The 25,082-nt window shown below is 54.8% G+C and overlaps 4 protein-coding genes across 4 annotated transcripts; 2 read left to right on the forward strand and 2 right to left on the reverse strand.

The window, feature by feature from the left end:
* Positions 1-1,868: 1,868 nt before the first annotated feature.
* Positions 1,869-8,560, forward strand: ARPC1B (actin related protein 2/3 complex subunit 1B). The gene is made up of 10 exons (XM_054270723.1): positions 1,869-1,973; positions 4,341-4,414; positions 5,039-5,143; positions 5,682-5,904; positions 6,181-6,288; positions 6,538-6,744; positions 7,280-7,355; positions 7,448-7,644; positions 8,060-8,150; positions 8,301-8,560. Exons 2-10 carry the CDS (start codon positions 4,351-4,353, stop codon positions 8,337-8,339), a joined length of 1,110 nt encoding a protein of 369 aa, XP_054126698.1. The 5' UTR covers positions 1,869-1,973; positions 4,341-4,350; the 3' UTR covers positions 8,340-8,560.
* Positions 8,561-10,331: 1,771 nt separating this feature from the next.
* PDAP1 (PDGFA associated protein 1) lies at positions 10,332-17,827 on the reverse strand. The gene is made up of 6 exons (XM_054270726.1): positions 17,752-17,827; positions 14,663-14,754; positions 12,746-12,853; positions 12,296-12,417; positions 11,299-11,450; positions 10,332-10,702 (listed from the first exon to the last, which is right to left on the reverse strand). Exons 1-6 carry the CDS (start codon positions 17,759-17,761, stop codon positions 10,644-10,646), a joined length of 543 nt encoding a protein of 180 aa, XP_054126701.1. The 5' UTR covers positions 17,762-17,827; the 3' UTR covers positions 10,332-10,643.
* A 658-nt stretch (positions 17,828-18,485) lies between these two features.
* BUD31 (BUD31 homolog) lies at positions 18,486-20,084 on the forward strand. The gene is made up of 4 exons (XM_054270727.1): positions 18,486-18,610; positions 19,047-19,169; positions 19,352-19,518; positions 19,815-20,084. The coding sequence occupies exons 1-4, from the start codon at positions 18,517-18,519 to the stop codon at positions 19,863-19,865; spliced, it is 435 nt and encodes a 144-aa protein (XP_054126702.1). The 5' UTR covers positions 18,486-18,516; the 3' UTR covers positions 19,866-20,084.
* Positions 20,085-20,539: 455 nt separating this feature from the next.
* On the reverse strand, positions 20,540-25,046 carry PTCD1 (pentatricopeptide repeat domain 1). Its single transcript, XM_054270720.1, has 8 exons — positions 24,465-25,046; positions 23,789-23,929; positions 23,377-23,595; positions 22,939-23,040; positions 21,890-22,639; positions 21,537-21,653; positions 21,048-21,230; positions 20,540-20,848 (listed from the first exon to the last, which is right to left on the reverse strand). The coding sequence occupies exons 1-8, from the start codon at positions 24,924-24,926 to the stop codon at positions 20,669-20,671; spliced, it is 2,154 nt and encodes a 717-aa protein (XP_054126695.1). The 5' UTR covers positions 24,927-25,046; the 3' UTR covers positions 20,540-20,668.
* Positions 25,047-25,082: the final 36 nt, after the last annotated feature.

The raw sequence follows: 25,082 nt of genomic DNA on the forward strand, positions 1-25,082 counted from the left end.
TTCTTTGTTTTGATGCTTATTGATTAAAAAAGGGATGTTAAGGAAATTGGGAGAGAGACAGAGTGGGGAAAACCCTGCAGTGGTATTTTATGGCCTTGAAACAGGAGAAGTTAATGTTAACTGAAAGGTTCTAAAGTTGACAAACCTGGAGTTCTGATGATCTGGATGTGATGATTCAGGTGAGCTTCTTCCAGATGAATTCTTCCCTTGAGGTGACAATTTTGGAGGATGAATGATTTTATCCTGCTTCTCTTCATTCTGTCTGCCTTGCATTTAATCCGTAACAGCAGCAAATTAACTTGAATGTCTTTTGTGTTGTCTGCTCAGTGGGTGACATTTTTCCAAAGGTGAGTGACCAGAATTATTTGTAGCTGTCTTTGGGGTTGGTCCCAAGCCTGCTCCCAGGTCAGTGCCTGGGGACAGGATGGAAAACTCTGTGTGGAAGGTGAGACAAAAATCTGCTGAGCCTCATCTGGGGAAGACAAATTAAAAGCAAATCTTGTGGTAAATCTGTGGAACTTCATGGAATCACCATCCCTGCAGGTGTTCAAGGAACAGCTGGATGTGACACTCAGCGCTCTGAGCTGGTTGGCAAGGTGGGGATTGGTCACAGGTTGGACTTGATGAACTTGGAGGGTTTTTCCACCCTCAGTGGTTCTGGGATTCTGTGTCCTGTTAGAGCTGAGCTCCCAACCCCTAAAATCCTGTATTTATTAACAACTGGTGAGCAAAGGAAGCTGCAGCAGAGGTGTCAGTGTAGTCTGGCTTCTGTGCTGATCTCTGTCCCCAGGTACCTGTGTCAGTTCAGCTCCGAGCCTCAGGAGCTCATGGAGGCATTTGCACACAGCTTTATTCACAGGGTGTGTTCCTTCTCCCTGTGTTGCTGCCTTGCTATGCTCTGAGGCATTGCTTTACAAAGCTGAAAATTGTCATTTCTGCTGAAAATGCAGAAGTGTCTTAAAAAAACCCCAATGACGAAATTTACCACTTCCTCTGGAACCAGAGTTGCTTCACACCCTGCTCGTTTCTCAGCTCTGTTACTGTTGAAGTTCAGCTCTGAGTGGCAGCCACTGTTCTCCATCACAGAGCTGGATCCTTCTCTGGTTTCCTTGTGTCTCCCACCTTCTCCCCGGCAGTCAGGATTGCCTTTACAATTTCCTCTCCCTTCTAAACATAAAATAATCAGTGTTTCATTTCTTGCAGTCAGGGGATCTGGGGGGTAGCAGAGAGGGAAGGGATGAGTGCATCCCTATGCCCAGGAGGGAAGGCATGAGTGCATCCAGGCGGGAATGGGATAAAAATGAGCTGCTCTGAAGCAGGAGGTGATAAGAGCAGAGGGCTGGCTGTCTGCTGCGTGGGGACACGGGCACGGTGAGCACAGCCAGCCTGGCACGGGGTCCCAGCGGGCTCTGTGGGATGCAGGAACCAGCAGAACCCGCAGCAGCTGCTGCCGAGGGCGGCCGGATCTGGCTCCGCGGGCTCTCCCCGGCCGTGGGAGGCGATGCCGGCGGGCGGCTCGCCCGGGTGGGCTCCGGGCACGGCTGTTCCCTGGCGGGGATCAGCACCGGGGAGTCCCCATCCCTCTGAGAACTCATCAGGGCCGGGGGTGAGCAACACCCAGATCCCGGCGGGGATCCTTCCCTTCTGTTCTGGCTCTGTCCTCCCTGGAGCGCCTAGGGCGCGCTGCCCACGTCCAGCGAGGGCCGGGAGCGTCCCGGGCCCGGGGCCCCTCCACGTGCGGCGGTGCCGGAGCTCTGCGGCCGCAGGCACGGGGCAGGGCGGCCCAGAGGCGCTCCGCTCCCCCAACGCCCACGTAAGGAAGTGGTTGCATTTCTCGGAGAGGAAAAGGGAAGTCGGTCGGGGCAGGCACAGCTCCCGCCGCTCGCTCCGGGCTCCGTTCGTGTCGACTGCCCAGAGTCCATGAACGAGCCCCGCCGCGCAGGAACCGAGCCCAGCCAGCCCTGCCCAGCAAGGTAAGGAGAGCTCTGTGCCCGCCCGGAGCCGGGGCTGTCTCTGGGGCTGCGGCTGTCACCGCTCCTGTCCCCCACACCCCGCTCCAGGGCTCGGGGGGTCCCCCCGGGCCGGGGTCAGGGGGGTGCAGGCAGCCCCTTGCCCCCTGCGAGCATCGCTGTCGCTGTGGTTTGGATGTTTTGGGGTTTTTTCCAGCTTTGTCAGCAAGTTTGAGGGTTTTTTCTCTTGCCGGCGGTCTGACAGCTCTGGGGGGCTGGAAAGAGTCCTCCTGTGGGGGTCCCCTCGGGGTTAATGTCGGCAGGGACAGAGCTGCCGCAATCTGTCCTCCCCTCCTCGGGCATCAGCTGCTCCCCGCTTCGCCCGGTGCGAGGAAGAGGAAGCTCAGAACCGCCTTCCTCTGCCCTGGGACGGGGCTGTCCCCTCGGGGCCAGGCTGGCTCATGGGGTCCTGTTGCAGTGTGATGTAATTAGGGTATCCCCCCGCCAAGTCTGGGCTCTGGGTGTCCCCAGCCTGGCCGGCAGGAGCAGGGGGTGACACCTTCAGCTGCCGCAGGGAGCACAGGCGCTCCGGGGCTCGGTGTTGGGGTCCTGGTGGTGCAGGGTCCCCCCACAGTGTCTGGGGAGAGTTTCGGGGGTCTCAGCTCCCTGCAGGATCCTCACTGGGTGCAAACCCTGCTCCCGGCTCCCCGCCAGGCTCGTAAAACCCAAACTCCATCTCCTCTGGTGTGCGGCTTCCTCCGGGACTGGGAGGAGCCCCCGGGCTCTGCCAAGGTTTGATTATCTCCTCCGAGGATGTTTCCGAGCTGCTTGGGCTGGCTGGGGAGATAACGGAGCTATTCCAGCTCCCAATCCCGCCCTGTCTGGCCTTCGGAAAATTCCCATTTTCCTCCCTCAGGAGCCCCCGGGTTGGGAGAGGGAGGGAGGGATGTAAGCACAGCTCCTGTGCTGCTGCTCCCAGCTGGGGAAGGGGCAGCCGAGCCCCGGGGTCACTCTGGGATGGGGCAGGACTCGGCCAGCGGGGCACCAGGAGCGGGGAATGGCTCTGAAGGGGCCGAGGGGAAATAAAAGGGCTCGGAAGGGGCCGAGGGGAAATTAAAACTCCACCCGCTGCCGGGAGCGGCCCAGCCCTCGCTGCCCTCCGTCCCTGGCACGGCGGCTGAGCTCTTCCCTTCGGGGGACACTCGGCAAGGGAGCAGCAGAGACCCCAGCGAGGAGGGTTAGTGCCTCTGAGCTCCCAAACCACCCGGAAAAAGTAAAAGTATTGCTGTTTTCCTAGTGTCAAAGCCAAAGCGCACCTCGGTGTGTCCTGCCTCACATCCCTCCTCCCGGGAGCCCTTTCAGCCGGGTGCCCATTTCAGTCAAATCCCCTTTTCACACATTTTTCCTCTCCTGATCTCTTTCAATGTCCCTGTCGCTGATGGTTTTGTCCATCCCTCGTGGTGCTGCTCCATCCTCAGGGCTCGAGGCAGAGTCCCGTGGTGGCAGCAGCAGCTTTGTCCCCCCTTGGGACACCCTGTGCTGCATCCCAGGGGATCAGTGGGGCTGGGTAGGGAACTGCCTCCTCATCCCTGCCCATGTCCTGTGTGACAGCAGGGCTGTCCTGCATCAGCCCTGGAATTTCTCCCCATGCAGAAGGCAGCTGATGGAGCTCCTCAGATTTTCTTTTCCCCAGCTGAGGGATGGAGCTTTGCTAAGAGGGACTTTTTCCCCTTCCCCTGTAACGTTTTTGCTGCCAAAGAAAACGGGACGTGCTCAGGGAGTTCCCAAAATAGCCGAGAGCAGGCTGTGAGTAATTCCCGTCGCCAGCCACACCCTGGTGAGGTGTTACCCTCCATCCCTGCCTCCCTGGGCAGGATGGCCAAGGGGCTGTGATGCTGCTCGGAGGCTCCTGTGGCACCTGGAGGGGCCTTTGGCACAAACTCGCCATCCCATGGCAGCCGGGGAGCAGCAGGAATGGTGGGAGCTCAGCCAGGAGCAGGGATCAGTCCTGATGGGATGGAAATGCCTCCGTGGGGCTTTGGCCCTTCCTAAATGAGAGGTGTGGAAGGAGGGAGTGGATCTGGCCCTGGTGGGGCGGAGAGAGGAGGCGCTGCCCGTGGTGGGACCCCAGGGTGCACATGGGGCTGCTGGCACCATTCCCTGTGTGCCCAGGCAGCTGGAGCAGGGTGACAGCAGGGTTTGGAAGTTCCTGGAAATGGACAATTTCTGAGCTTGGAGATCCTCAGGAGAACCCTCTCCTTGGCTGAGAGACCTGGTGGGCTGCAGCACAGGGCTGATCCAGCGGGAAGGATCATTCTGTGGGGCTGGGGTCTCACCCCTGCGGCTGCAGCAGCCTGTCCTGACAGCCTGGGGCTCTGTCCCTGTCCCCAGCCCGTGAGCCATGGCCTACCACAGCTTCCTGCTGGAGCCCATCAGCTGCCATGCCTGGAACAAGGACCGCACCCGTGAGTTCGCCTGGGGCTCCCCGAGATTCCCGAGGGATCCCGGGCACTGTCCGGGCTCAAATCCCCGGGGGCAGGGCTGGGTTTGGGGGAGCAGATCCTGCCAGGGGCGGGTGTGGGGGCTGGCACAGCCCATCCCGGTGTCCCCGGTGCCCGTGCGGGTCAGAGCCGGGCACGGGGGTGCCAGGGCAGCGTCCGGGCCCGAGGCAGCGGCCGGGGAGGGAGGGAGGGAGCGGAGCCGGTGATTCACGGGCGATGGCATTTCCCGAGCGCGGCCCGGGGGATGCGGGAGAACAAAAAGCGCTTTCTGTGCTGCGGCCGGGAGCCGGGCAGGCGGGGCGGGATGGACGGGGCTGCATTTGGGGGCTGTGCACCCCCAGCAGTCCTGTTCCATCCCATCCTGCCTTGTCTCAGCCCACCAGCCCCATGGGACCGCACTGACCCTGGGCTGTGGGGTGTGGGGTTCTCCCTTCCCATAGGGACAATTTGCAGCATCAGGGCAGCGCAGGAGCAGGGCTGGGGGCTCAGTGGGGACCTGGAGCCCAGGAAGGGGTGGGTGGGTGCTGGTTGGCCCTGAGGACCCTGTGACCCAGGGGAGGGCTTTGTCCTGGCCACTGTCACCCCCAGAGATCGCCCTGTGCCCCAACAACCACGAGGTTCACATCTACCGCAAGGACGGGGCCAAGTGGAGCAAAGTGCACGAGCTGAAGGAGCACAACGGGCAGGTGACAGGTGAGTCCTGGCTGGCAGAGGGGACAGGGATGGTGTCCCCGAGCTGCTGCCAGTCCTGCTCGTGGCACTGGCACCCAGTGGATGGGGCTTGTGCAGGGGTGGAGGAGAATGGAGCAGGTTGTGTGGGTGGGATGGATGGGATGGGAGAGGTGGAGAGCGATTAGGTGGAGGGATGGGGATGGATGGGAAAAATGGGGTAAGATGGATTGAGATGGATGGGAAGAGAAGGGTTGGGGTAGGGTGGGTGGATGGATGGATGGATATATAGGAGAGATGGTTGGGATGGAATGGAATGGTGTGGGTGGCATGGGAAGGGATGGGGTGGAATGAGATGTATGGATGAGAGAGATGGGGTGGGATGGGTTGACATGGAATGCTTTGAGGTGGGAGGGATGGTGTGGGGCAAAGAGGAACTGTGAAGCAAAGACCACCCAGAACAACCACGCCTTCAGACACCCCCAGCCCTGAGTGCCACCATTGCCATTCCTGAGGCTCCCTGGGCCACCGTGGGCCACCACCATCCCCCTCTCCCTTCCAGGCATTGACTGGGCCCCCGAGAGCAACCGGCTGGTGACGTGCGGGACCGACCGCAACGCCTACGTGTGGACCCTCAAGGGCAACGTCTGGAAGCCCACCCTGGTGATCCTGAGGATCAACCGCGCCGCCCGCTGCGTCAAGTGGTCCCCCAAGGAGAACAAATTCGCCGTGGGCAGCGGCTCCCGCCTCATCTCCATCTGCTACTTCGAGCAGGAGAACGACTGGTGAGGCTCTGAGGGGGACGCCTGGATGGATGGATTGATGGGAGATGGGTGACGGACGGACAGACGGGGGATGGATGGATTGGGAAATAAGAGACTGGAGGAGCTGGAGGTGGAAACAGATGGGGAAATGGAGGGATGGACTCCCCATGCCCAAGCTGCTATGGCAGTTCCTGGCACACTTGGTGCCCTGCCCAACACCAGGCAGTTCCCCAAAATCCCAGGGGGCCTCTGGGGATGGTGATGCTGCCCCTCTGCTGCCACCCCCTCTGCACACAGGTGGGTTTGCAAGCACATCAAGAAGCCCATCCGCTCCACGGTGCTCAGCCTGGACTGGCACCCCAACAACGTCCTCCTGGCCGCTGGCTCCTGTGACTTCAAGTGCAGGTGAGGAGCAGGGGCTGGGGGACTGGGGGGCCCCATGCATCCCCAAGGATGGGTTGGGGGGCAGGGTTCAGCCCAGGGGCTGTTTGGAGCAGGGAATGGGGCACAGGGGAGATGCAGGGAGGTCTGGGGACCATCCCAGGGGTGCAGCACCTGGGGGGTAGGGGGGCACCTCACAGGCTCTATTAGGCAGGGATGAGGGTGGCACAGATCCTGCACCCAGGCACACATGCAAGGCTCTCCCCCTGCCAGGATCTTCTCAGCCTACATCAAGGAGGTGGAGGAGCGGCCCAGCCCCACGCCCTGGGGCTCCAAGATGCCTTTTGGGGAGCTGATGTTCGAGTCCAGCAGCAGCTGTGGGTGGGTGCACAGCGTGAGCTTCTCGGCCAGCGGCTCCCGCGTGGCCTGGGTCAGCCACGACAGCACCCTGTGCCTTGCTGATGCGGGCAGGAAGATGGCGTAAGCAGGGCTGGGGACACGAGGGGGGACTGGGGGAGGCTGTGCTGGGGGTGGCAGCAGGGCTTAGCCCCCAAACCAACACGGGCATGGAGGTATCTGGGGTGGGTTGGGCCAAGAGCAATTCCAGTGTCCATGCATGTGGGTCTGGGTAATGGAAGGGTTCAGCCTCAGGAGCTGGGTTAGCCCTAGAACATCCCTGGGCATCTGTGAGTATCTCCTGAGCATCTCTGTACTTGGGTGGGGGAGGTAGAGGGGTTCAGCCTCAGGAGCTGGAAATAGCCCTGGAGCAGCCCAGGGTATCCCTGAGTATCTATTATCATCCCTGAGCATACCTGGAGTATCTCTGACCATCCCTGAATATCTCCTGAGCATCCCTGTAGACCACAGAGGGCTCAGTCCCAGGACCTGGGACGTCCCCAGATCCCCACGGGTGGAGGAGGTGGTGTCTCCCCTCGTGGGGTTCCCCCCGTGTGTGATGAGCTGTGCCAGTCTCAGCACTGAGGCTGGAGCTCAGCTGGCGTTTCACACCTCGCAGCGTTGCCTCGCTGTGCACCGAGACGCTGCCCCTGCTGGCTGTCACCTTCATCACCGAGCACAGCCTGGTGGCCGCGGTGAGTGCGGGCAGGGAGGGACACGGGCTGGGAGCCGCGGCCGGAGCCGCCCGGGGATGCTGAGCAGGGCGGGTTTGGGGTTTGCTCCCCAGGGCCACGACTGCTGCCCGATGCTGTTCACCTACGAGGAGAGCCAGGGCGCCCTGAGCTTCGGGGGGAAGCTGGACGTGCCCAAGCAGAGCTCCCAGCGCGGCCTCACCGCCCGCGAGCGCTTCCAGAACCTGGACAAGAAAGCGAGCTCGGACACGGCCAATGCCACCCTGGACACCCTGCACAAGAACAGCATCAGGTGGGGCTGGCCAGGCTTGGGGCACCGCGAGGTCGATGGTCCCTGGGTGTGCCCAGGAGCTGGGACAGCCCTGGAGCATCCTTGGATATCCCCAGAATGTCCCTGGGCATCCCAGCACATGTGAGGGAGAGACTGAGGCTCCTGCACGAGGAGCTGTGACAGCCTTGGCTATCCTTGAATTTCCCAGCGTATCCCAAAAGAATCCTTGGATGTGGGATGGGGAGGTACAGAGGTCTAGTCCCAAAAGCTGGGATGGTCCTGGAGCATCCTTGGAGCATCCCTGGCTATTTCCAAGTGTCCCTGTCTATCCCCAGCGCCTTCCTGCACTGTGGGGGAGATGAGGGGGTCCAGCCCCATTCCCACCCCTAAGGGCTCAGCCCTGGGACTCATTCCTGCTCCCTCCTTGCACCCACAGCCAGATCTCAGTGCTGACTGGTGGGAAGGACAAGTGCTCCCAGTTCTGTACCACGGGGATGGACGGCGGCATGAGCATCTGGGATGTCAAGGTAAGGAATCCCCGTGGACCCCTCAGGCTGGGAGTACCAGCACTGAACCAGCCCCGTTCCCCCCTTTCCTGCTCCCCAGCCACCTCCACTGTCTCTGGGCTGCCATGAGCTGCTGAAAACCCTCCTGTTTCATTTCCTGTTTCATTTCAGAGCCTGGAGTCGGCGCTGAAGGATCTCAAGATCAAATGAAGGAGCCACCCGGGAAGGGCATCCCAGCTTCCAGCTGTCCCTGCTGTGCCCCTGCTCTGCCTGCTGCCCTGTGCCACCCCCACGCTGTGCCTCAATGCCACCAGTGCCTGTCCCTGCTGCCAGCCAGCCCTGGTGGCTGTTTGCAGACATAAAACCTCCATTTTTCTTACTATTTTTGTTACCATCCTTCCCAATGCTGGTCACACATTGCTTGGAGAAATAGCAAATAAAGGATTTTCCTGAATAAATCAAAACAGGGGTTTTTTGCACTTTTTTAGAACAAGTTCAGTGCAAACACAGGTGTGATCAGGGCACAGTGCTGTGGCACAGGTGGTCGCATCATTTCTGCCACCAGTGCTGAGTGGGAATTGGGATTGTGGGGATAAAGGGAATGGCACTTTTCTGTTCCCTGCTTCAGCACCATTTCAAACCTGGATTGGTGTTGAGGAAAATGGAGGGCAGAGGACGGAAGCGGCCAGGGAGCACAGGTTTATCATTCCCTCAGTTCCCTGGTAAAGTCCTGGCAGGTGGGCAATTCCCAAACCTGGAGCCAGCTCAGAGACCTTGGGCTGCCCAGCAAATCCTGCACCTTCCCCTGGCCTGGGAAGGGAGCAGTGGCTGCAGAGGGACAGTGACATCTGAGTTCTGCTCCAGCCCTCTGTCAGTGGGAGCTGTTACTTGGAGATTTCTCCACCCCTTTCCATGTGTTCACAATCCTCAGCCCTCTCCCCTGCGGCTCCTGCCCTGCTCCATCCCAAAACCTCCCCCTGTCCTGCCCCATCCACCTCCCTGTGCTCCAAGGGTCACCCACTGTCCCATGTCAGGCTGTCCCCACCTCACCAGCTCCTCCCTCCTGGAGCTGAGAGCACAGGCACCTCTCCTGCAGCACCTGCTCATCTTCCACAGCTCCCTGGGAGCATCTCCTACCCCAAATCTTGGCTTGGCCTGAGCTGTGCTTTGAGCCAGCAGCTCACAGTGACAGTCTCTGGGGCACAGTCCTGTGTCACACCCTTGTGCCCAAATCCATGAGAACAAATCCTTTGTTTGTCACCCTTCATCTCCACAGCTGCAACCCCTCTCCCAGTGACTTCCAGTGCTCCAAGCCCTGGGGCTGGATGGATGTCCAGCCTTTGGGGAGTCTGGGAAGCACTGGTGTCCCTGAACAGGCTGGTCCTGGGGCACAGCAGGCTGGGGCTGCTCCCCTCCAGAGCCATCTGAGAGGAGGTGGCAGTGCTGTGACATCTGAGGGGAGGTGACAGTGCAGTGACTGCCCTTCTGACGGGGGACCAGGCCAGACACAGCCTGAGGGTAATTGTTTCCTCCACCGTGGTAAACAGATTGTGCAAGACATCCATCAGAATCAGCAGGAAAAGCTTTTTCCCTCAGGCTGTGTGTGCTCAGGAGCTCCTGACCCAGAGCCAAACCCCAAACATCACAACCAGCAGCTCCCCAGTGCAGCTGAGCTCCCCCAGGACCCCCCAGCTGTGCCCTTCACACACACACGAGGCCACAGCAGCTCTGATAACTTACAGTTTAATCAGCCAAATATACAAGTTCTCTTGGTGGTTTTTAAACTTGATCAAGTTCTTTTTTGCTTTTTGTTTTTTGTTTTTTCCATCTGGATCTGACACAATAAATGTTGTTTGTTTTTTCTCCTTTAAACAAAGGATGATGTGGTTAAAAACTGGCACTATCCCTAATAAGGAGGAGAAAAAGAAAATGAAGAGGAGGGAAAAGGGGAGACTGGCTGCAAGAAAGGAGGGATGAATCCAGGAAGGAACGGCACTCCAGATGTCCATGAAGTCAGGCTCCCAGCTTATACTGCAACGCCCTGCAGCAAAATTTGATGGGCTCTTTGCCAACTGGATTCCTCAGATACATTATCCTTTGGGATTTCATACCAAGTCAGTTCCCCATCCCATGCCCCACCCCCAAACGACCCCACAATCTATTTTTCTTGCAATCTAGTATTTGAAGCACCTCCCCTCCCACACAGCTCCCTCCCACCCTGCCCCCCTCCCACCGTCTACGACTTCTTGATCCTAAAAACAGCAAAAACATTCATGTTTCCAAACTGTTACAGGGAATTGCTGTCCAGCACAGCTCTGCACTGCAGAGAGCAGCTGCCCCTAACCCCAAATGGAAATCTGTGCCAGGATGAGGACAAACACATCGTCAGTGTCTCTTGGAGGTGGAGGTGAGGTCAATGCTGCGGGGTGCCCTGCGTGGCAGCGATGGAAGGCAGAGCTCCTGGCAGGACCAGGCACAGTTCCCTGGTGTTTCCTCCTCTTGCATGGCCTGTGCTTACTTGTTAAGGGATAGTGACTGCAGTCTTTTACCTGCCATGGCCGCTTCGTCTTTTGCTGGGGAGGAGAACAACAAACAGAGTTTCATCATCTCATGGTGCACATCAGGGACTGGGGGAGCTCTGGCAGCCCCAGGGATTTGAATCCTGCCAACTGGGTCATGGAAAAATCCCACCCTTCCCACCAATTTCTCAGAGGTAAGAGGCACAGCCCCTCTTGATGTTCCCTTCCATCCCTGGCCCCTCTCTCCAGGTGTCCCCAAGTCACCCTGATGCCCAAATTTCTCTGTGGAAGGCACCACGGAGCCACGCTCAGACTGCTGGTTCACACCTCCCAGGGAAGGAGTGCTGGGAACTCCCTGGGCAGTTCAGGTCCCCACATGCAAACCACACAAATCACCCAGCACAAGGAGCCTGCCAAACCCCCAAACTGGAGCCAGCACTGCCTGGGAGGCAGAGGACAAGATGGACACCCAGGGCAATTCCCTTCTCGTGTCCAATTCTTGTTTATAAAGCAAGAACTTGATGAGAGGGAAACAGCTGAGCCTGGCTTTGCTGAGGGGAGTTAATGACACTCAGCAACACCACACAGGCTCAGAGGAGGGATGTGTGCCTCTTGGAAAGGTAGGAGAAAATGATTAATTATTCTCTAACCTTTTCTTTCTTCTTCTTTCTTTCTGGCAGCTTCTTCCCTTTGCTTCCGAATGATGGCTAATCGGGCCAGGTCTGCCTTGGCTTGCTCTGTTTTCCCAGCTAGGTGCATTTTCATGTATCTTTCTTTTGCCTTTTGCTTCTCTATTTCCTCTCTGCCCAAAGGAAACACACCAGTCACCAGAGTATCCAGGGGAACAGGCAGAGTGGGGCTTTCTAACCAGGAAAAAAACCCAAAACTGGGGGTCCTTCACCAACTTTCAAGCACAGGTTCTGTTTATTTGCAGGGTTTGAACAGGGGTGAGGTGAGAGATTATTTCTACCTTCCTTCCTTCCTCCACACACAAGGAGATTTAGCCCCACATCACAAGAACTGTGACATGTTTTTCCCTGCCTTACCCTCAAAGGTGTCCTTCTGCTGAAGCAATCTATCCCAAATAAAAAAGATTAAACCTTCCAAACTTCACCATTGCTAAATGAAACTAGAAGATTAAACTTTGGTTTCCAGGTAATTAATCTTGCCAGATAAAAATATTTGGAATCTGGGGAACTGCTACCTGTCACTAGAGCACCTTCTGCAGCAGGATTAAAGTGGATCCAAAGTGAGCTCTGGTTAATGGATTTCTGCTCTGATTTTTGGCATAAAACTGCAGGAAAGGAATGGCCTAAATCTCTTTCACAGCAGTGTGATTTCAGGGTTTCTGTTAGGTCTGATTTTTGGCATAAAACCTCAGGAAAGGAATGGCCTAAATCCCTTTCTCTCAGAGCACCAGGGCAGGCTGCCTGGCTCCAGGATAGCCTAGAGGACAGAGAGCTCCTGAGAAGTTTCTAAGGAACCACATTTTGAAGCACAGTGAGCTCAGTCTGCTGCTGCTCAGTGCCTACTTTAGGCAGCAATACACTTTTAAGGATGTCTCTGAAACACTGCCACAGAGCAGGGGAAACACCTCCCTGCACCAAACTGCAGGGTGAAACTGCAGGGTGAGCAGGGAACACTCACCTCTCTCGTCGTGAGAGCTCCTTGGGTCCATCCAGGTCCAGCTGAGTGACTTTTTTGGTTGTCTGAATGACACGGTTGGGGTTCTCTATGTCTATCAACCCCTCCACTCCTTTGCGCTTTTGCTGTCAACAACAAGAGGGAGCTTGAGGAGCTCTGCCACCCCAAACACACTGCAAAGCACCCCAAAAGCACAAGGCAAGCTTTTACTACAAATCATTTATGAATCAAGGCACCTTCAGCCTTTTAAAAAGTCTTGTTGCCTTTGTATTTCATTTGTAAATGTTCACAAGTTCTCATTCTGAGAGCAAACTGCTGCCAAGTGAGCATTTTTTGGTTTCTAGAAGTAGTTCTACAAAAAGTGCACTCCAGGTGGCTCTGCTCAGAACGCAGAGTGTCCATCTCCCCCCAGCCCAAATGTTAAGTGCATTAAGTACCCTGAGAATGCAGTACCTGATAATCCTCATCATCTTCATCACTCTCATCTGAATCTAAAGATTTCTTCTCCTTTTTAGGGTCCCCTGTTGCTCCTTCTCCTCCTTCTTCTTGCTCCTCCTCTTCCTACAGAATCAGAGGAAATTTATGTCACTAAAAACCCCAAACCCAGCTCTTAAATGAGATTTTGGAGGGATGAGCCAGCTCTGAGCACTGGTGCTCCTGATGAGGCCTTGTGTCACCAAGGGGGGCTGGCTGTCACAGAATGAGGGCTCTTCCTCAGCATCATCTCCAAACAACTCTGCTGTTCTCTCTAACAGGAAAATGACTCTGAAAGACACCACTGGCACTTCACTTTCCCCAAATCAAAGCTCTCCAGAAGAATTTTAGCCTGGGTTTCCAGTGCACACTACATCAGAGATTGGAAACTACATGGATGCAGCTTAGACCTTATCCTGTGGATAAACAAAAACACCTAGAGGAGAAAATGGACAACCATCAACCTGAGCATTATTATCCAAGGAATTAAAGCCTTTTTAGCTTCCACTATTCAGAACCTGGGCATTAATTTCTGAATCATACGAAGAACAAGCATGGGTGTGAACAGCTTGTTTTACATACCAATACCTCTCATCAAGCAACCAGCAAAGTGGATGAGCAAGGAATAGTAAGAGGAGTAATTTTGTTAATTGTAGGGGGTTTTTAAAGTTTTCCTTAATGTATCAGTGTTAGATGTAACCATCACTATATTATATGGACTATCACAAAAAAGAAATCCTTCTCAAAGAGCAGTTCTCTGGTTTGCTGTGAAACAGGACACACATTTCAAGTGGGTCCTGCTTTTGTGTTCCACTTCCAGTCAATATTTTTATTAACAACATGAAAGCAGAGAACACTCACACAGTTTGTGAATGACATCACACTGGTAGGAGTTGGAATTATTTTGGAAAACAGGATGAGACTCATCAGTGGTTTCAGAATTTGGAAATATGGCATGAAACCAAGAAGGTGGAATCAGAAACCAACCAAGAGGAGTTACAGTTTGGAAGAGGAAATCCAACATGAAGCTGGAATATGTGGCTAAGCAGCAAACCAAACAATCATCTCGAGTTGCAGCTGGGCAAAACATTAAAAAGGACTCAACACTATGGCTCAGAACTGCTTGAGAGTCATCTCAGAGGCATTCACCAGGATTTCCTACATGGGGTGTAATTATCCTCCTGTGGTCAGTGCTGTGAGGCCTCAGCTGGAATTGTGTATTTGGGCTGAGGCAGCACTTCCAGAAAGTCACAGAAAACATCAGAGTGTCACCAGAGCTGTGATAAGTTGGGAATAAAGAGAGCAAGGGCCCCAAAAAGCAGCCAAGAGTTTTATGACAGCAGTCAGGTTGTGGTGGAAGTGGGGGGAGCTGTTACAGTCCAATGCTGGGGCACAGAAACACACCCACACAGAAAACTCTTATCTCTCCTACAAAGCAGAGGCAAATATGAAAATCATGTGTCCAGGAAGAAGTCAAAGGAGTTTGGTCCATAAATCTATGACAGAAAGAGGCAAATATAATGTCAATATACAGTAACATGTCAAGATGTGGCTCTTGTTCTCCAAAGCCAAACTGCAGAACATGGATAAAGAATGAGCTGACACTGGAGACTGAAATGATAAAATATGGAGAGAAAAGATCTCCAGAGCTGCTGTGTAATCAGCTCCCTGTCCTTCAACCTTCCAGTGCTGCCCTGGGTGCTCTCCCAGGCCTCAGAACCAGACTGGGTGACACCCTGGAGCCTCCCCAGCTGGAGATGTTTGGGATCCATGCTGTGATCACTGCTGGAATGATCTGCAGCACTTGGCTAAGCTGCCATTGCTCCTGAGCAGTGAAAACCAGGCTGGAAAAGGCAGGAATTGGGACAGAAAGCACACAAAGGAGCAAACACCTACCCTTGCCTTTTGCTTTTCTGCTTGGAGCTGGGCATCAATCTCCTCAGGACTCGTGTACTGCCTTGCCCGGCCTTTGTGGCCTCCTTTTCTACCTGCACAAAACAATAAAAATAACAAATGGTTCAGTGCTAACTTCCAGAAAGGTCTGCTCCTCCTGCAGCACTCTCTGGATTTTAGGTGTGGACAGGACAAACCAAAATAACTCCTCTGACAGACCCTAAACAAAACCCCCCAGTGAACTTGGTGAAATGCTCCAAGATTTTGAGGTGAGACACAGAGAATTTGGATTACTGACATCACCCTTCCCTGCCTGTGCCTCTCCAATTCCCTTCCCAGGCTGGGAGGGGATGCTCAGTCCCACAGCAGATCCCAGTTTCCTGCACAGGAGGAATCACAGTGTGTTCCTGTGGTTACAACCAACATTCCAACACGCTTGGCTCCTTAACCACTCCCACTGTGCCAGGAAAAAATAGGAAGCTAATTGGACAAAAGCTTTGGGAATTACAATGGGAGCTGAAGAAGCCCTAAAAGGAGCCTCCAGTTTCATTGCTTTATTAGGAAAAATAAAAACAAGCTCTAGGAACCCAGAAGGGGAGTCCCTGTGGCTGGCACTGCCCCAAGTTCCAGATTCTGTTATTAATGAACTGCTGAAGCCATTAATGCTCCCCTCAAGCCACTGCTCTGCTTATTCCAGCCCAAAGAATTGGGAAGCAAGTTGGACAGAGCCAACCCACAGCCCCGAGTGAGGGAGAAAGAGAGACTGGCACAAAGCAAACAGCTCTGGCAGGGCAGCTCGGCCACTGCAGCAGGCCTGGAGTGCCAGGGGAGGAGCAGGGAACTCTGGATCTGCCTCATCCTCCCCAAGGACAATGGGAACCTTACAGGGATGGGAAGGGATGAGGGATCATCCATCCCTCCCTCCCTGGCTCTGTGTGGGATCCATGGGGGAGCTGCTCTCTGTTGCACTGGGAGGCACTGGGAGCCTCAGAGATCCAACATTTCCTGGCCAATTCTCCTAGCTCAGCACAGACAAACTCTCACAATGCCTTAGTTCTGTCCCCAAATCTCACTGTGAAGCTTTACAGAAACTCCTAAGATGCTTTCCCAAAAGACAGGGAAGTGCAGAGACCAAATTCTTGTCCCTGGGGAAGCTCATGGGCTCTCCAACCCTAAGCACAGCCAAGGCTTTGGTGCAGACAGGAGTTTGTCTGTTTGTCTGCTCCCAGCCATCCCACGTGGGAGCACTGGCACCCTCTGGAAGGAGATCAGCCCTGGGAATGCTCCTGGGGAGACAGGACCTCCCTGCCCAGCTCCTGACCTCACCCAGAGGGAACAGCAGTGACATCTGTGACACACCAACCCCAAAGAGCCAAACCGTGCTCCCAGCCTGGCCAGGGCTCCCCACCCAGCTCTGCCAGGATTCCAGACTGGGCTCAGCACCAAGGAACACAAACTGCTCACAACTGCAAATAAACACTGCTGATAACGGGGAGAAGCAGCTAAAGAGAAATTATTTTACATGAAAAGCCTAAAAAGAAGCAGATGGAAGAATGAAGCCCACAAGAGCTCAGCACAGTGCAGGGATGGGGCTCTGCTTCCATAGGGAAATCAAACTTCACATCAGACACGGGGAGCTGGTCCAACACCACTGAGCAGCTCTGTGCCTCAGTTTCCCCATCTGAAAACAGGGATAATGCTTCTTCCCCACCTCTGTGAAGCACTTTTAAAGCAGAATCACCTGCAGATTTCACCTGCAGCAAAGACCAGTGGTGCCCAGGCAGGCCCACGTTCAAACACATTTGTCTTCAGCTTTAAACAGACTAATTAAGGAATTTCAATGTAAGACAGTGGAATGATACTGATGGAATCTCTTATTCTTAAAATCAAAGTATTGGGGGGGGAAATGGGAAATTAATTTAAAAAAATCCTGTAAAATTTATTAGTAGCTTCTTTATATCCCTCCCTTTTATATTAAACAGTGAGTGCCAAAATCCACTCTTCTGCCACCAATCCAACAACTCCCACTGACTTGGGGGAAAACGACCAAAGCCCCTCTTCTTCCAAAAATAAAAAGGTTTGAATCAAACACTGAAATCTGTACAATGAACTGAAGAGCAGGAAATCCTGAGTTACAGGCATTTAAATAAGAAAAACGGGGTTATAACCCGCCATGGTTCTTTGCCTTCACAAAAACCGCGTGAAAGCTTCAGCCCCATCTCCTATCATTGTGCAAATGGACCCAAAACGAAGTGGGGCTCAATAAAATCTAAACAAGAATCAGTTTGGTGCTAAAGGCTGGGAGCTGCTGCTGAAACAAAGCAGAGCAAGCTGCAGGAGGAGGAGGAGGAACGATGCGGGCTGGCTTTAACGCGTGTGCCCGGCTTCGCGAGAGCCAATTCTGCGGATGGTGCGCGGGGAGAAGGTTCTGGGTGGATCCAGCCCGGCCGTGCCCCATCCCCGCTCCTGAATCACACCGGGAGCAGCAGCAGCAGCAAGTCCGTGCCCGCTCCGCACGCCCAACCCGCGGCAGCATCAAAGAGCCGCCTTTGGAGCCCGAGCCCCGGCCGGGATGGCCGCCAGCCCCCGGTGCCCCCGGTGGGGCGGCTCCCCCTCCCCGCGGCTCCGTGAGCCCCACGCCCCGAGCCGGGGGAGTTCCCGTCCCAGCACATGGAGCGGGCCCGGAGCCGCGGGCACCCCCAGGCGCTGCTGCCGCCGCCGCCGCCGCCGCGGCGCTTTGGGGGCTCGGAACGGGCCCGGCGTCGTGAGGGGCGGGGGGAACGCGGCGAGGCAGCCCCGGAGCCCCCGAGAACGGGGAAAGGGAACCCGAGACCCTCCCCAGAGCGCAAACAGAGCCGCGTTTGGGGCCCGGTGAGGGGGAAAGGGACCCCCGCAGGCTCCCGCAAGGCCGGGAGAGCGGGAGAGCGGAGCCGCCGCGGCATCTCCACAGCCGGGGGCGAGCACGAGCCCTGCCCGCGCCGGGGCCGGGGCGGCGCACACACACAGCCCTCAGCCCCCTCCTCTCCCGTGTCCCGTGTTCCCCCCGCCGCCGCTCCCGCGGGGCACGCCCGGCCCGGCCCGGCCCCCACCACCTTTCGGCATCGCGGCGATGGCGGCGCGGCCCCCCCGGCCCGAGCGGCGCCGGAACCGGAACCGGAACCGCCCCCAGCGGAGGCCCCCGCGCTGAGCTGCCCGAGCGCCGCCGCTGCTCTGCCCGCGCCGCCCTCCCGGTGCTCCCGCCGGGGCAGCGCAGCGGGGCCGGTTCCCTCCGGCAGCTCTCGGCTCTCTCGGGGCGGCGGCGCGGGCGGAGGGGAGCGCTTTGCTCAGGCAGCGCGCGGGGCAGCCCAGGGGGCGCGGCCACGGGCGGGGCGGCTGCGAGAGGACCCCGGGTGACGGCGGCGGCGGCGCGACGGGAGCGGCGGTGAGCGGGACCGGGACCGAGAGAGGGATCAGGGACCGGGGAGAGAGACAGGGACCGGGATCAGGGACAGGGATTGAGGTCCGCACAGGAATCGGCACCAGGACCTGCGGCCTCCCCTCAGCCCGCCCGACCCGGTTCCGTTGTGGGGTGGTCGGGCCGGGCCGGCGGCCTCTGCATCACCGGGAACTGACCGGAGTTGTCAGCTCGGAGAAGGAGCGGCTGCCGCGCTTTGCTGAGGAGAAAAACTGACTTATCGTGCGGCAGGCACAGAGCTTTTCACGTAAAAGCTCATTTTTATTTTTGTAGTGAAAAACGGAAAGGAGCAGAGAAACCTGAGGAGAAATATATCTGACAGTTGATTTCCTTACGTTTTGCCCAGTGACTCTGAGGGAGTGCTGAGTTCCCCTCGCCCTTTGGCCCTCTCGCTGCCGAGGCAATGCCCAAAGTGAAGAGGAGCAGGAAGCCTCCCCCGGATGGCTGGGAGCTGATCGAGCCCACGCTGGACGAGCTGGACCAGAAGATGAGAGAAGGTGAGTGGGTGTTCTCAGGGATGGGACCCCAAAACAGGCTCACAAGAGCTGCTTCATGGATACAGGGGAACCTTTTTTGTGTCTGTGCCTCCAGTGGTGCTGTAGGTTGATCCTGGGCCATGCTGGTTCCTAATTTTGGGGTTACGGAGCACAGATGTTTGGTTACAGCTGGTTGGGGGATGAAGCTCATGGGTGTGTGGTAGCTCCTGTAGGGTGAAGTCACCCCTGATCCCAGTGTGGGTCACGTCACCCCATTACCACTGGTTTTGTATTCTAAAGGAGCTCTTCCAGGTCAGGTCTCTCTCATTTGAGTCTCCTCCCATTAATCTCAGTTTTATTCCTGCCATGTAATAAAGTTATGAGCATTCTTGGAACAGTTTATTGCAAAGTGAGTGAGGGAAGCACTTGGTCACCTGCTGTTTGTGTTCCCTCCCAGCTGAGACAGAGCCACACGAAGGGAAGAGGAAAGTGGAGTCTCTCTGGCCCATCTTCAGGATCCACCACCAGAAAACACGTTACATCTTTGATCTCTTCTACAAGAGGAAAGCAATCAGCAGAGGTGAGGAGGGCAGGGCCAAACTGGAATGAGTGAGGTGTTCACCTGTGAACTGAACTGGGAGTTGGTGGGAGCAGGTTTCTGGGGAAGGAGGGTGGAGGGAAGGCTTGGCAGCTGCCCAGCTCTACCTGCTGGTTACTACAGCTAGTATCTCCTGCTAACTTGTGACTGTCTGCTCCCCCCAGAGCTCTATGAGTACTGCATCAAGGAGGGCTATGCTGACAAAAACCTGATTGCCAAGTGGAAGAAGCAGGGCTATGAGAACCTCTGCTGCCTGCGCTGCATCCAGACTCGGGACACCAACTTTGGCACCAACTGCATCTGCAGGGTCCCCAAAAGCAAGCTGGAAGTGGTGAGTGTACAGCTTGTTCCTCTGCCCTGCTGTAGTTCTGACCTCTCCCAGCCCAGGGACAGCAGAGTAGTGCTGTAATTCCTGGTCATTTCCTCTGCCTTTGCTGGTAGAATTGGTGTCCAGCTGGTGCTGAAGTTACTGTCAGCTTTGGCATTCATTTAAGGTTGTTAAAAGTATGGGAAATAACACCAGACTGTGGAAACCTTTCCCACCCAGAGACATTCCCTGCCTGGGGGTCTGAGCCTGCTGCTCTGGCTGTGCTTGGCTCTAACACCCTCCTCATGTTTGTGTTTCAGGGCAGAATCATTGAGTGCACTCACTGTGGATGCAGAGGCTGCTCTGGGTGAAGCCTTTTGCCATCAAACTTGTTTTTTGAACTCTGAGGGACACCCTCCTCCTTCTCAATGGACTATGTGTGCAATTACAGCCATTTTCTGTGATGGGCTATTTCTGTATTAAATTAAAGCATCAGCATGGTCACCTGGATCATGCATAAATGGGGGGTGCTTTGGAGTAGGGTTTTGTGTAGCCATTTATTTTAAAATAAAGCTTGCCTTCCTGAGAGAGTGCTGTGATCTTCTGGTGAAACATTCCTGTGCCCCTCTTCTCCTGTTGGATGTGTTCTGGGTGCTTGAAGGTTGCTCTGTACAGTGAGCTGCTCTGGGTTTTTTCCTCAACTGAGTCAGTTTAAAAGGCTGTGTGGAAAAGAAATAGTTCCCAAATGTCCAGTCTGGGTTCTTCCCTGACCATGTGCAGATGGGAGCTGCATTTCACTGGAATTCTCTGCTGAGGTCTGTAACCTGGAATTAATGCACAGATCCCTTCAGGAATGCCAGCAGTCTAGAGACTTAGAGGTCACATGTGAAGTGACAGGACACAGACAAGACCAGCACTGAGCTAAGCCCCTCTTAAATCTGATTTTGCTTCTTCCTTGGTTTGCACAGGGTTTGCTAAACTACAGCCCATCTAATCCTCAGCAGTTGAAGGAAATTCACTGAAAATGTACTTGCTCCTCCTTAAAACAAAAGGAAATATTTTATTATGTAACTATTGCAAGAACTGGGGGTTGGGGTACACAAAGAAGCTTTACTACAAGCCAGTTTAAAGCAGCAAGTCATGCATCTTCCTTGTGCTGGAAGAACTTGAAACTTCAGCATCCTGCTCCCTTTTCCTGCACAGCCTCTGCCTCGCTGTCCTGCCCCCCAGGCTTTGCTGTCCTGTACTTGGCCCAGGGGTGGGGGGTCTCCTCTCCAGCCATCACCTTTAACCAGCGGTAGTAGTAGCCACGGAAACCATCAATCTTCTCCAGGTATGGGTTTTTGTGCTTGTACTGCAAAGAGAAACCCACCAGAAAAAGTTTCTGTTAGATGAGAGCTCACTTCAGCACCAGCCTGCAGGAGCTACAAGATCCTACAAAGAAACGGTGATCAAGTAATCATCAACCAGACCAGGCAAACCCAGAGGACACTCAGGCAGACATTAAACCATTATATTTATGCCCTCACAGCCTGCCAGTCGTGGCTCCTTACCCTGTCAAACTTGGGAGGGTACCGTGCTGCAAACTCCAGCTGCCGGATGATGACTTCATTGGGAGGCACCTGCGTGTTCCTCATGTCCCGCAGGATCTCCGTGAGGTAACTGTAATCCAGCTGCCTCACAGCTGCAGCAATCAGGCTGCTGTAGATGTGCTTGTTGGGGGTTATTCCAGACCTCTGCAAAGAGCAAATGCTATGGTTAAACAAGTTTATCTGCTGACTAGTGCAGGAAGGAAAAGGCAGAGAGGCATTTTTTACTTTTTACAGCTCTCATCACAGGACCTGTGAAGCAGCTTGTGCAGTGCCAGCACAAGCTAAGACAGACCACCTGAGCTCCAGCTACTCTGGAGCTGCATGTTTTTGTGAAGAGAACAAAACCACTCATCGCAAAAACCTCAGCAGGTCTTTAAAAAGCATTAACACTTCACTTTGCCTCTTCCTGCAGCCCAGACCCCAAGCAGCAGAGGAGTTTTCTTTGATTACCTTCAAATCCGAGAGCAGCTGCAGTCCATCCTGCTGGTTGTGGCAGGCAATTGCCAAGTTACAAAATGTGTGGAGGTTAGGTGACAGTCCCCTCTTCACCAGAGCTGGCAGCATGCTCTGCAAGATACAAGGGTTGGCATCACTTCTCAAAAATTCTTACTGTAGCTTTCCAGACAGGGAGCTGGACATGCTAGAACAGAATCCATAAATACTTAGAAATTACCCCAAGCACCACCTTGTGGGAAACGGTGTGAGATCCCAGTTTCTACTGTGGACAGAGAAATGGGTCTCAGCAAAAGAGAAGCCTGAGACATCAGGTGGTGATGAAGCTGGTTCTGAGGTTTTTCTCTCACCTTTGCTCCCTCCAGGTCTCCCAGTTTACTTCTCTTCCTCATTAAAGTGTTAAAGAAGGTCACATCTACTTTTACTTTATGATCATCCAGCAATGCCAGCAGAGAGGACTCTGAGGGGCTTTGGGGTTCCACCAGCTCAGCCAGTAATGTGAATGTTTTAATGTTGGGCTCTGCATTGTCCTCTTTCATTTTGTTCAAGAATCCCTCCACATCCCCCATCAGAGCCAGTCTGTGGGATGGTGTGGCCACTGTCCCCAGGGAAACCACGGCTGTGTCAGCCACCCTGGAATCCAGCAAGTTGGGCAGGTTGCACAAAGGCAGCTTCTGGATTGGGTGTGGCTGTTCCTGTTCCATCTCACTCTGGGCTCTCCTCATCAAGGCTCCAGCCCTGCTGTGAGTGACATTGGAGCTGTCAGGAGCAGCTGGTTCTGCTTCAGCCCCAGCCACATCTTTATTTTGTGGCTGGATCCGTTCCTCGGGCTGCACCAAACTCTCCTGAAACAATTGCTTTTCCATAGCTTCCACATCCAGCTGGACAGCAGCACTCTCTGATCCCTTCTTCCTCTGATTTTTCACCTTTTCCTTCCTGCCAGGTGGCAGCTTTAGCTGAGGTGGGTTCTCAGGGGGGCTGAGCAGGAGCTTGGAGGCCACAGTGGGATTGCCGATCCCGCAGTCTCTGGCCGCACGCAGCATCAGGTTGTAGGTGTGGCTGTCAGCCCTGATTCCCAGCTTGTTCATCTGCTGCCAAACCTGAACAGGGGAAGATGGATGTTAAATAACAGGAGCATCTCCAGCAGCCTGTAAGTACAACTGTTAATGGGATCTGTGTGAGAAGGAGTGAATGTACAGCATGGCAAGGACAGTGACCTTGAGCTGGAGAGCCCTGTGAGATGATCCAGGGTTATTTACCTGAGCAAAGTCTGGTTTGCAGAACTTTCACAAGGAGGAGCTGAACTCCTCCCATTTCACCACCCCACTGCTTTCCATGCATTCAGGGGATGAGTTAAACACAGCAGCACTTTCCCCCCTCTCAGAACACAAGGACAAACCTGCAAGGCAAATCTGAAGCCGTTTTCGGTGTCTTTTATGCAGCTCATGAGAAGGAAGCTGAAGGTCTCAGCTGTGAGGACATGGCCCTTCTGCACAATTTCCTGAAAAGAGCAGAGAGAGCATTACACTTCCCAGTTACCCTGTGTGGTGAAGTCAAAAACCACCTTCGTCTTCTCGGGATAGATGTAACAAGTTATAGACACACCCAGCCAGTTTTAAAGCCAAAACTGCCTCCTCTAAGTTTAGACTTTGGTACCAATACCAATTGTATTTGGTACATACAATTTCACTGTAAGACAATAAGGATCAATTAAACAGAAACACATGATCTGTAATTATCTCTGCTGGAAATGAAATCAAAACCTGATGCAATGTGCCGACTTCCAGGAGCTTTAACCACAGCACAGAAGAGGTTTAATAGAGGAAAACCAATTTACCTTGAGTACATCCAAGCACATCCTGAGGTCTGAGCAGAGGGCACAGACCTTCAGCAGGGCGTGGTAGGTGATGAGGTTCAGCTCCTGGTTTTTGCTCTGCAGCTGCTGCCGCAGTTTCAGAGCGCTCTGCAGCCCCGAGTCCTTCCAGGGGGACTCGGCACAGGCGTTGAACAGGGCCGTGTAAGTGGCTTCTGTGGGGATCAACCCTCGCTTTTTCATCTGAAGGAAGAGAAGAAGGACTTGAACTGGCTTTTTTACAAAAGGACAGCTTGAATTTTTTAACTTTTTTAAGAGTTTCAGGCTACGAAGGTGCCAACACTAATGCAAAGGCATTCTGGAGACAAATGAACATGACTGAATGCTTGAAATACTTCTAGCTTAGAAAATACTTTGAGGGAGAAGTTAAACCTACATCATTGTAGAGCCTGAATGCCTTCTTCACGTAGCCAACCCTGCCACAGCCACCAATGAGAACAGTGTAATTGCCTTCTTCTGGCTGGACACGCTCCTCCTTCAGCATCTGCACCTCAAACAGCTCCAGAGCCTCTGCCAGCTACAAGGATGAGAAAATCCATCAACAGGCAGCAAGAGAATCAACTACAATGGATATTAATATATGCAGCTGTGGGCAGATTGTAGTGCAATTCCTACAAACGTGGGGCTCCTCACAATAAGGCTGGAGAGGGTCTTTGGAGCAGGGCATGTGATAACAGGACAGGGGATGGTTTTAAGCTGACAGAGGAGAGATTTAGGTCAGATATTGGGAAGAAATCCTTTACTGTGAGGGAAGTGAGGCATTGGCACAGGGTGCCCAAAGAGGCTGTGGCTGCCCCTGGATCCCTGCAAGTGTCCAAGGCCAGGCTGGACATGGTTTGGAGCAACCTGGGATAGTGGAAGGTGTCCCTGCCCATGGCAAGGGGTGGAACTGGATATCTTTAAGGTCTCTTCCAACCCAAACTGTTTTATGATGATTCTACAGGAAATTCTTATCTTAATTCTTTCTGTAAAGATACCAAGTGATACACAGCAAGTCAGTGCTGCATCTTTCATCAGTGCTATTAAAAACAAGAGAAGAGCTGGGCTCAAACCTTGTCCTCTTTGATGAGAGCCTTGCACCGTAGGAAATACCAGTATGGAGTGTTCTTAGGGCCACGTCGAGGTTTTCTTTCTGGTTCTTCTCCTTCTTCTCGAAGCTTTAAATCCCGAAAGCGCGCTGTGGTTTTGTGGTAATATTTCCTAGAGGAAAATTTATCAGACAGCGTCCCAAACTCCACACCTTCATCATCATCATCATCATCGTCATCCTTCTGCTCCTCGGCAGCTCCAGCGGGGCTTCCAGCACTGATGTCTTTCGGGTCGCTACCGGGCAGTCTGGAGGAGGCCTGGGAGGAGCTGCACGTTCTCCAGCCCGGCAGCGGGCCCTGGCCTGGGGGCAGGGACAGGAGCGGCGCCTGCCTGGGTCCCATCCCGGGGGCTGCGCACCGCGCCCGCAGCACAGCGGGGGAGGCGTAGCGGCACCAGCGGGGGACGAGGAGCCGCAGGGAGCCCATGATGTGCCCGCTGTCCCGGAAGCGAGAAGGTGCGGAGCGGAAACAGAACCGGGACCGGCACCGGGAGCGGGATCAAACCCGGAGCCGACCCTGCCCTCACACAGTCCCGCCTCACCCCGCCCCTGGCCCACGGCGCCTGCGCGCACGGAAGGGGCG

Source organism: Melozone crissalis, unplaced genomic scaffold (assembly GCF_028551555.1).
Source record: "Melozone crissalis strain CALT ecotype California unplaced genomic scaffold, PUWL_Pcris_2 ptg000012l_1, whole genome shotgun sequence".
In the NCBI taxonomy this organism is placed as follows: domain Eukaryota; kingdom Metazoa; phylum Chordata; class Aves; order Passeriformes; family Passerellidae; genus Melozone; species Melozone crissalis.

What these genes read in the sequence shown, in the direction of transcription:
- ARPC1B (XM_054270723.1), top strand. Translation starts at nt 4,351, where the DNA reads ATGGCCTACCACAGCTTCCTGCTGGAGCCCATCAGCTGCCATGCCTGG. An exon ending in TTCGAGCAGGAGAACGACTG is followed by an intron (nt 5,905 to 6,180) that starts GTGAGGCTCTGA and finishes CTCTGCACACAG; the next exon opens with GTGGGTTTGCAAGCACATCA. An exon ending in GATGCGGGCAGGAAGATGGC is followed by an intron (nt 6,745 to 7,279) that starts GTAAGCAGGGCT and finishes CACACCTCGCAG; the next exon opens with CGTTGCCTCGCTGTGCACCG.
- PDAP1 (XM_054270726.1), bottom strand. An exon ending in CAGAAAAGCAAAAGGCAAGG is followed by an intron (nt 12,854 to 14,662) that starts GTAGGTGTTTGC and finishes CTGATTCTGTAG; the next exon opens with GAAGAGGAGGAGCAAGAAGA. An exon ending in GAGCTCTCACGACGAGAGAG is followed by an intron (nt 11,451 to 12,295) that starts GTGAGTGTTCCC and finishes TCCTTTGGGCAG; the next exon opens with AGAGGAAATAGAGAAGCAAA.
- BUD31 (XM_054270727.1), top strand. Translation starts at nt 18,517, where the DNA reads ATGCCCAAAGTGAAGAGGAGCAGGAAGCCTCCCCCGGATGGCTGGGAG. An exon ending in GAGGAAAGCAATCAGCAGAG is followed by an intron (nt 19,170 to 19,351) that starts GTGAGGAGGGCA and finishes TGCTCCCCCCAG; the next exon opens with AGCTCTATGAGTACTGCATC. An exon ending in CCAAAAGCAAGCTGGAAGTG is followed by an intron (nt 19,519 to 19,814) that starts GTGAGTGTACAG and finishes TTTGTGTTTCAG; the next exon opens with GGCAGAATCATTGAGTGCAC.
- PTCD1 (XM_054270720.1), bottom strand. Translation starts at nt 24,926, where the DNA reads ATGGGCTCCCTGCGGCTCCTCGTCCCCCGCTGGTGCCGCTACGCCTCC. An exon ending in TGTGCTTGGATGTACTCAAG is followed by an intron (nt 23,041 to 23,376) that starts GTAAATTGGTTT and finishes TGCTCTTTTCAG; the next exon opens with GAAATTGTGCAGAAGGGCCA. An exon ending in GAGACCTGGAGGGAGCAAAG is followed by an intron (nt 21,654 to 21,889) that starts GTGAGAGAAAAA and finishes TGTATCTTGCAG; the next exon opens with AGCATGCTGCCAGCTCTGGT.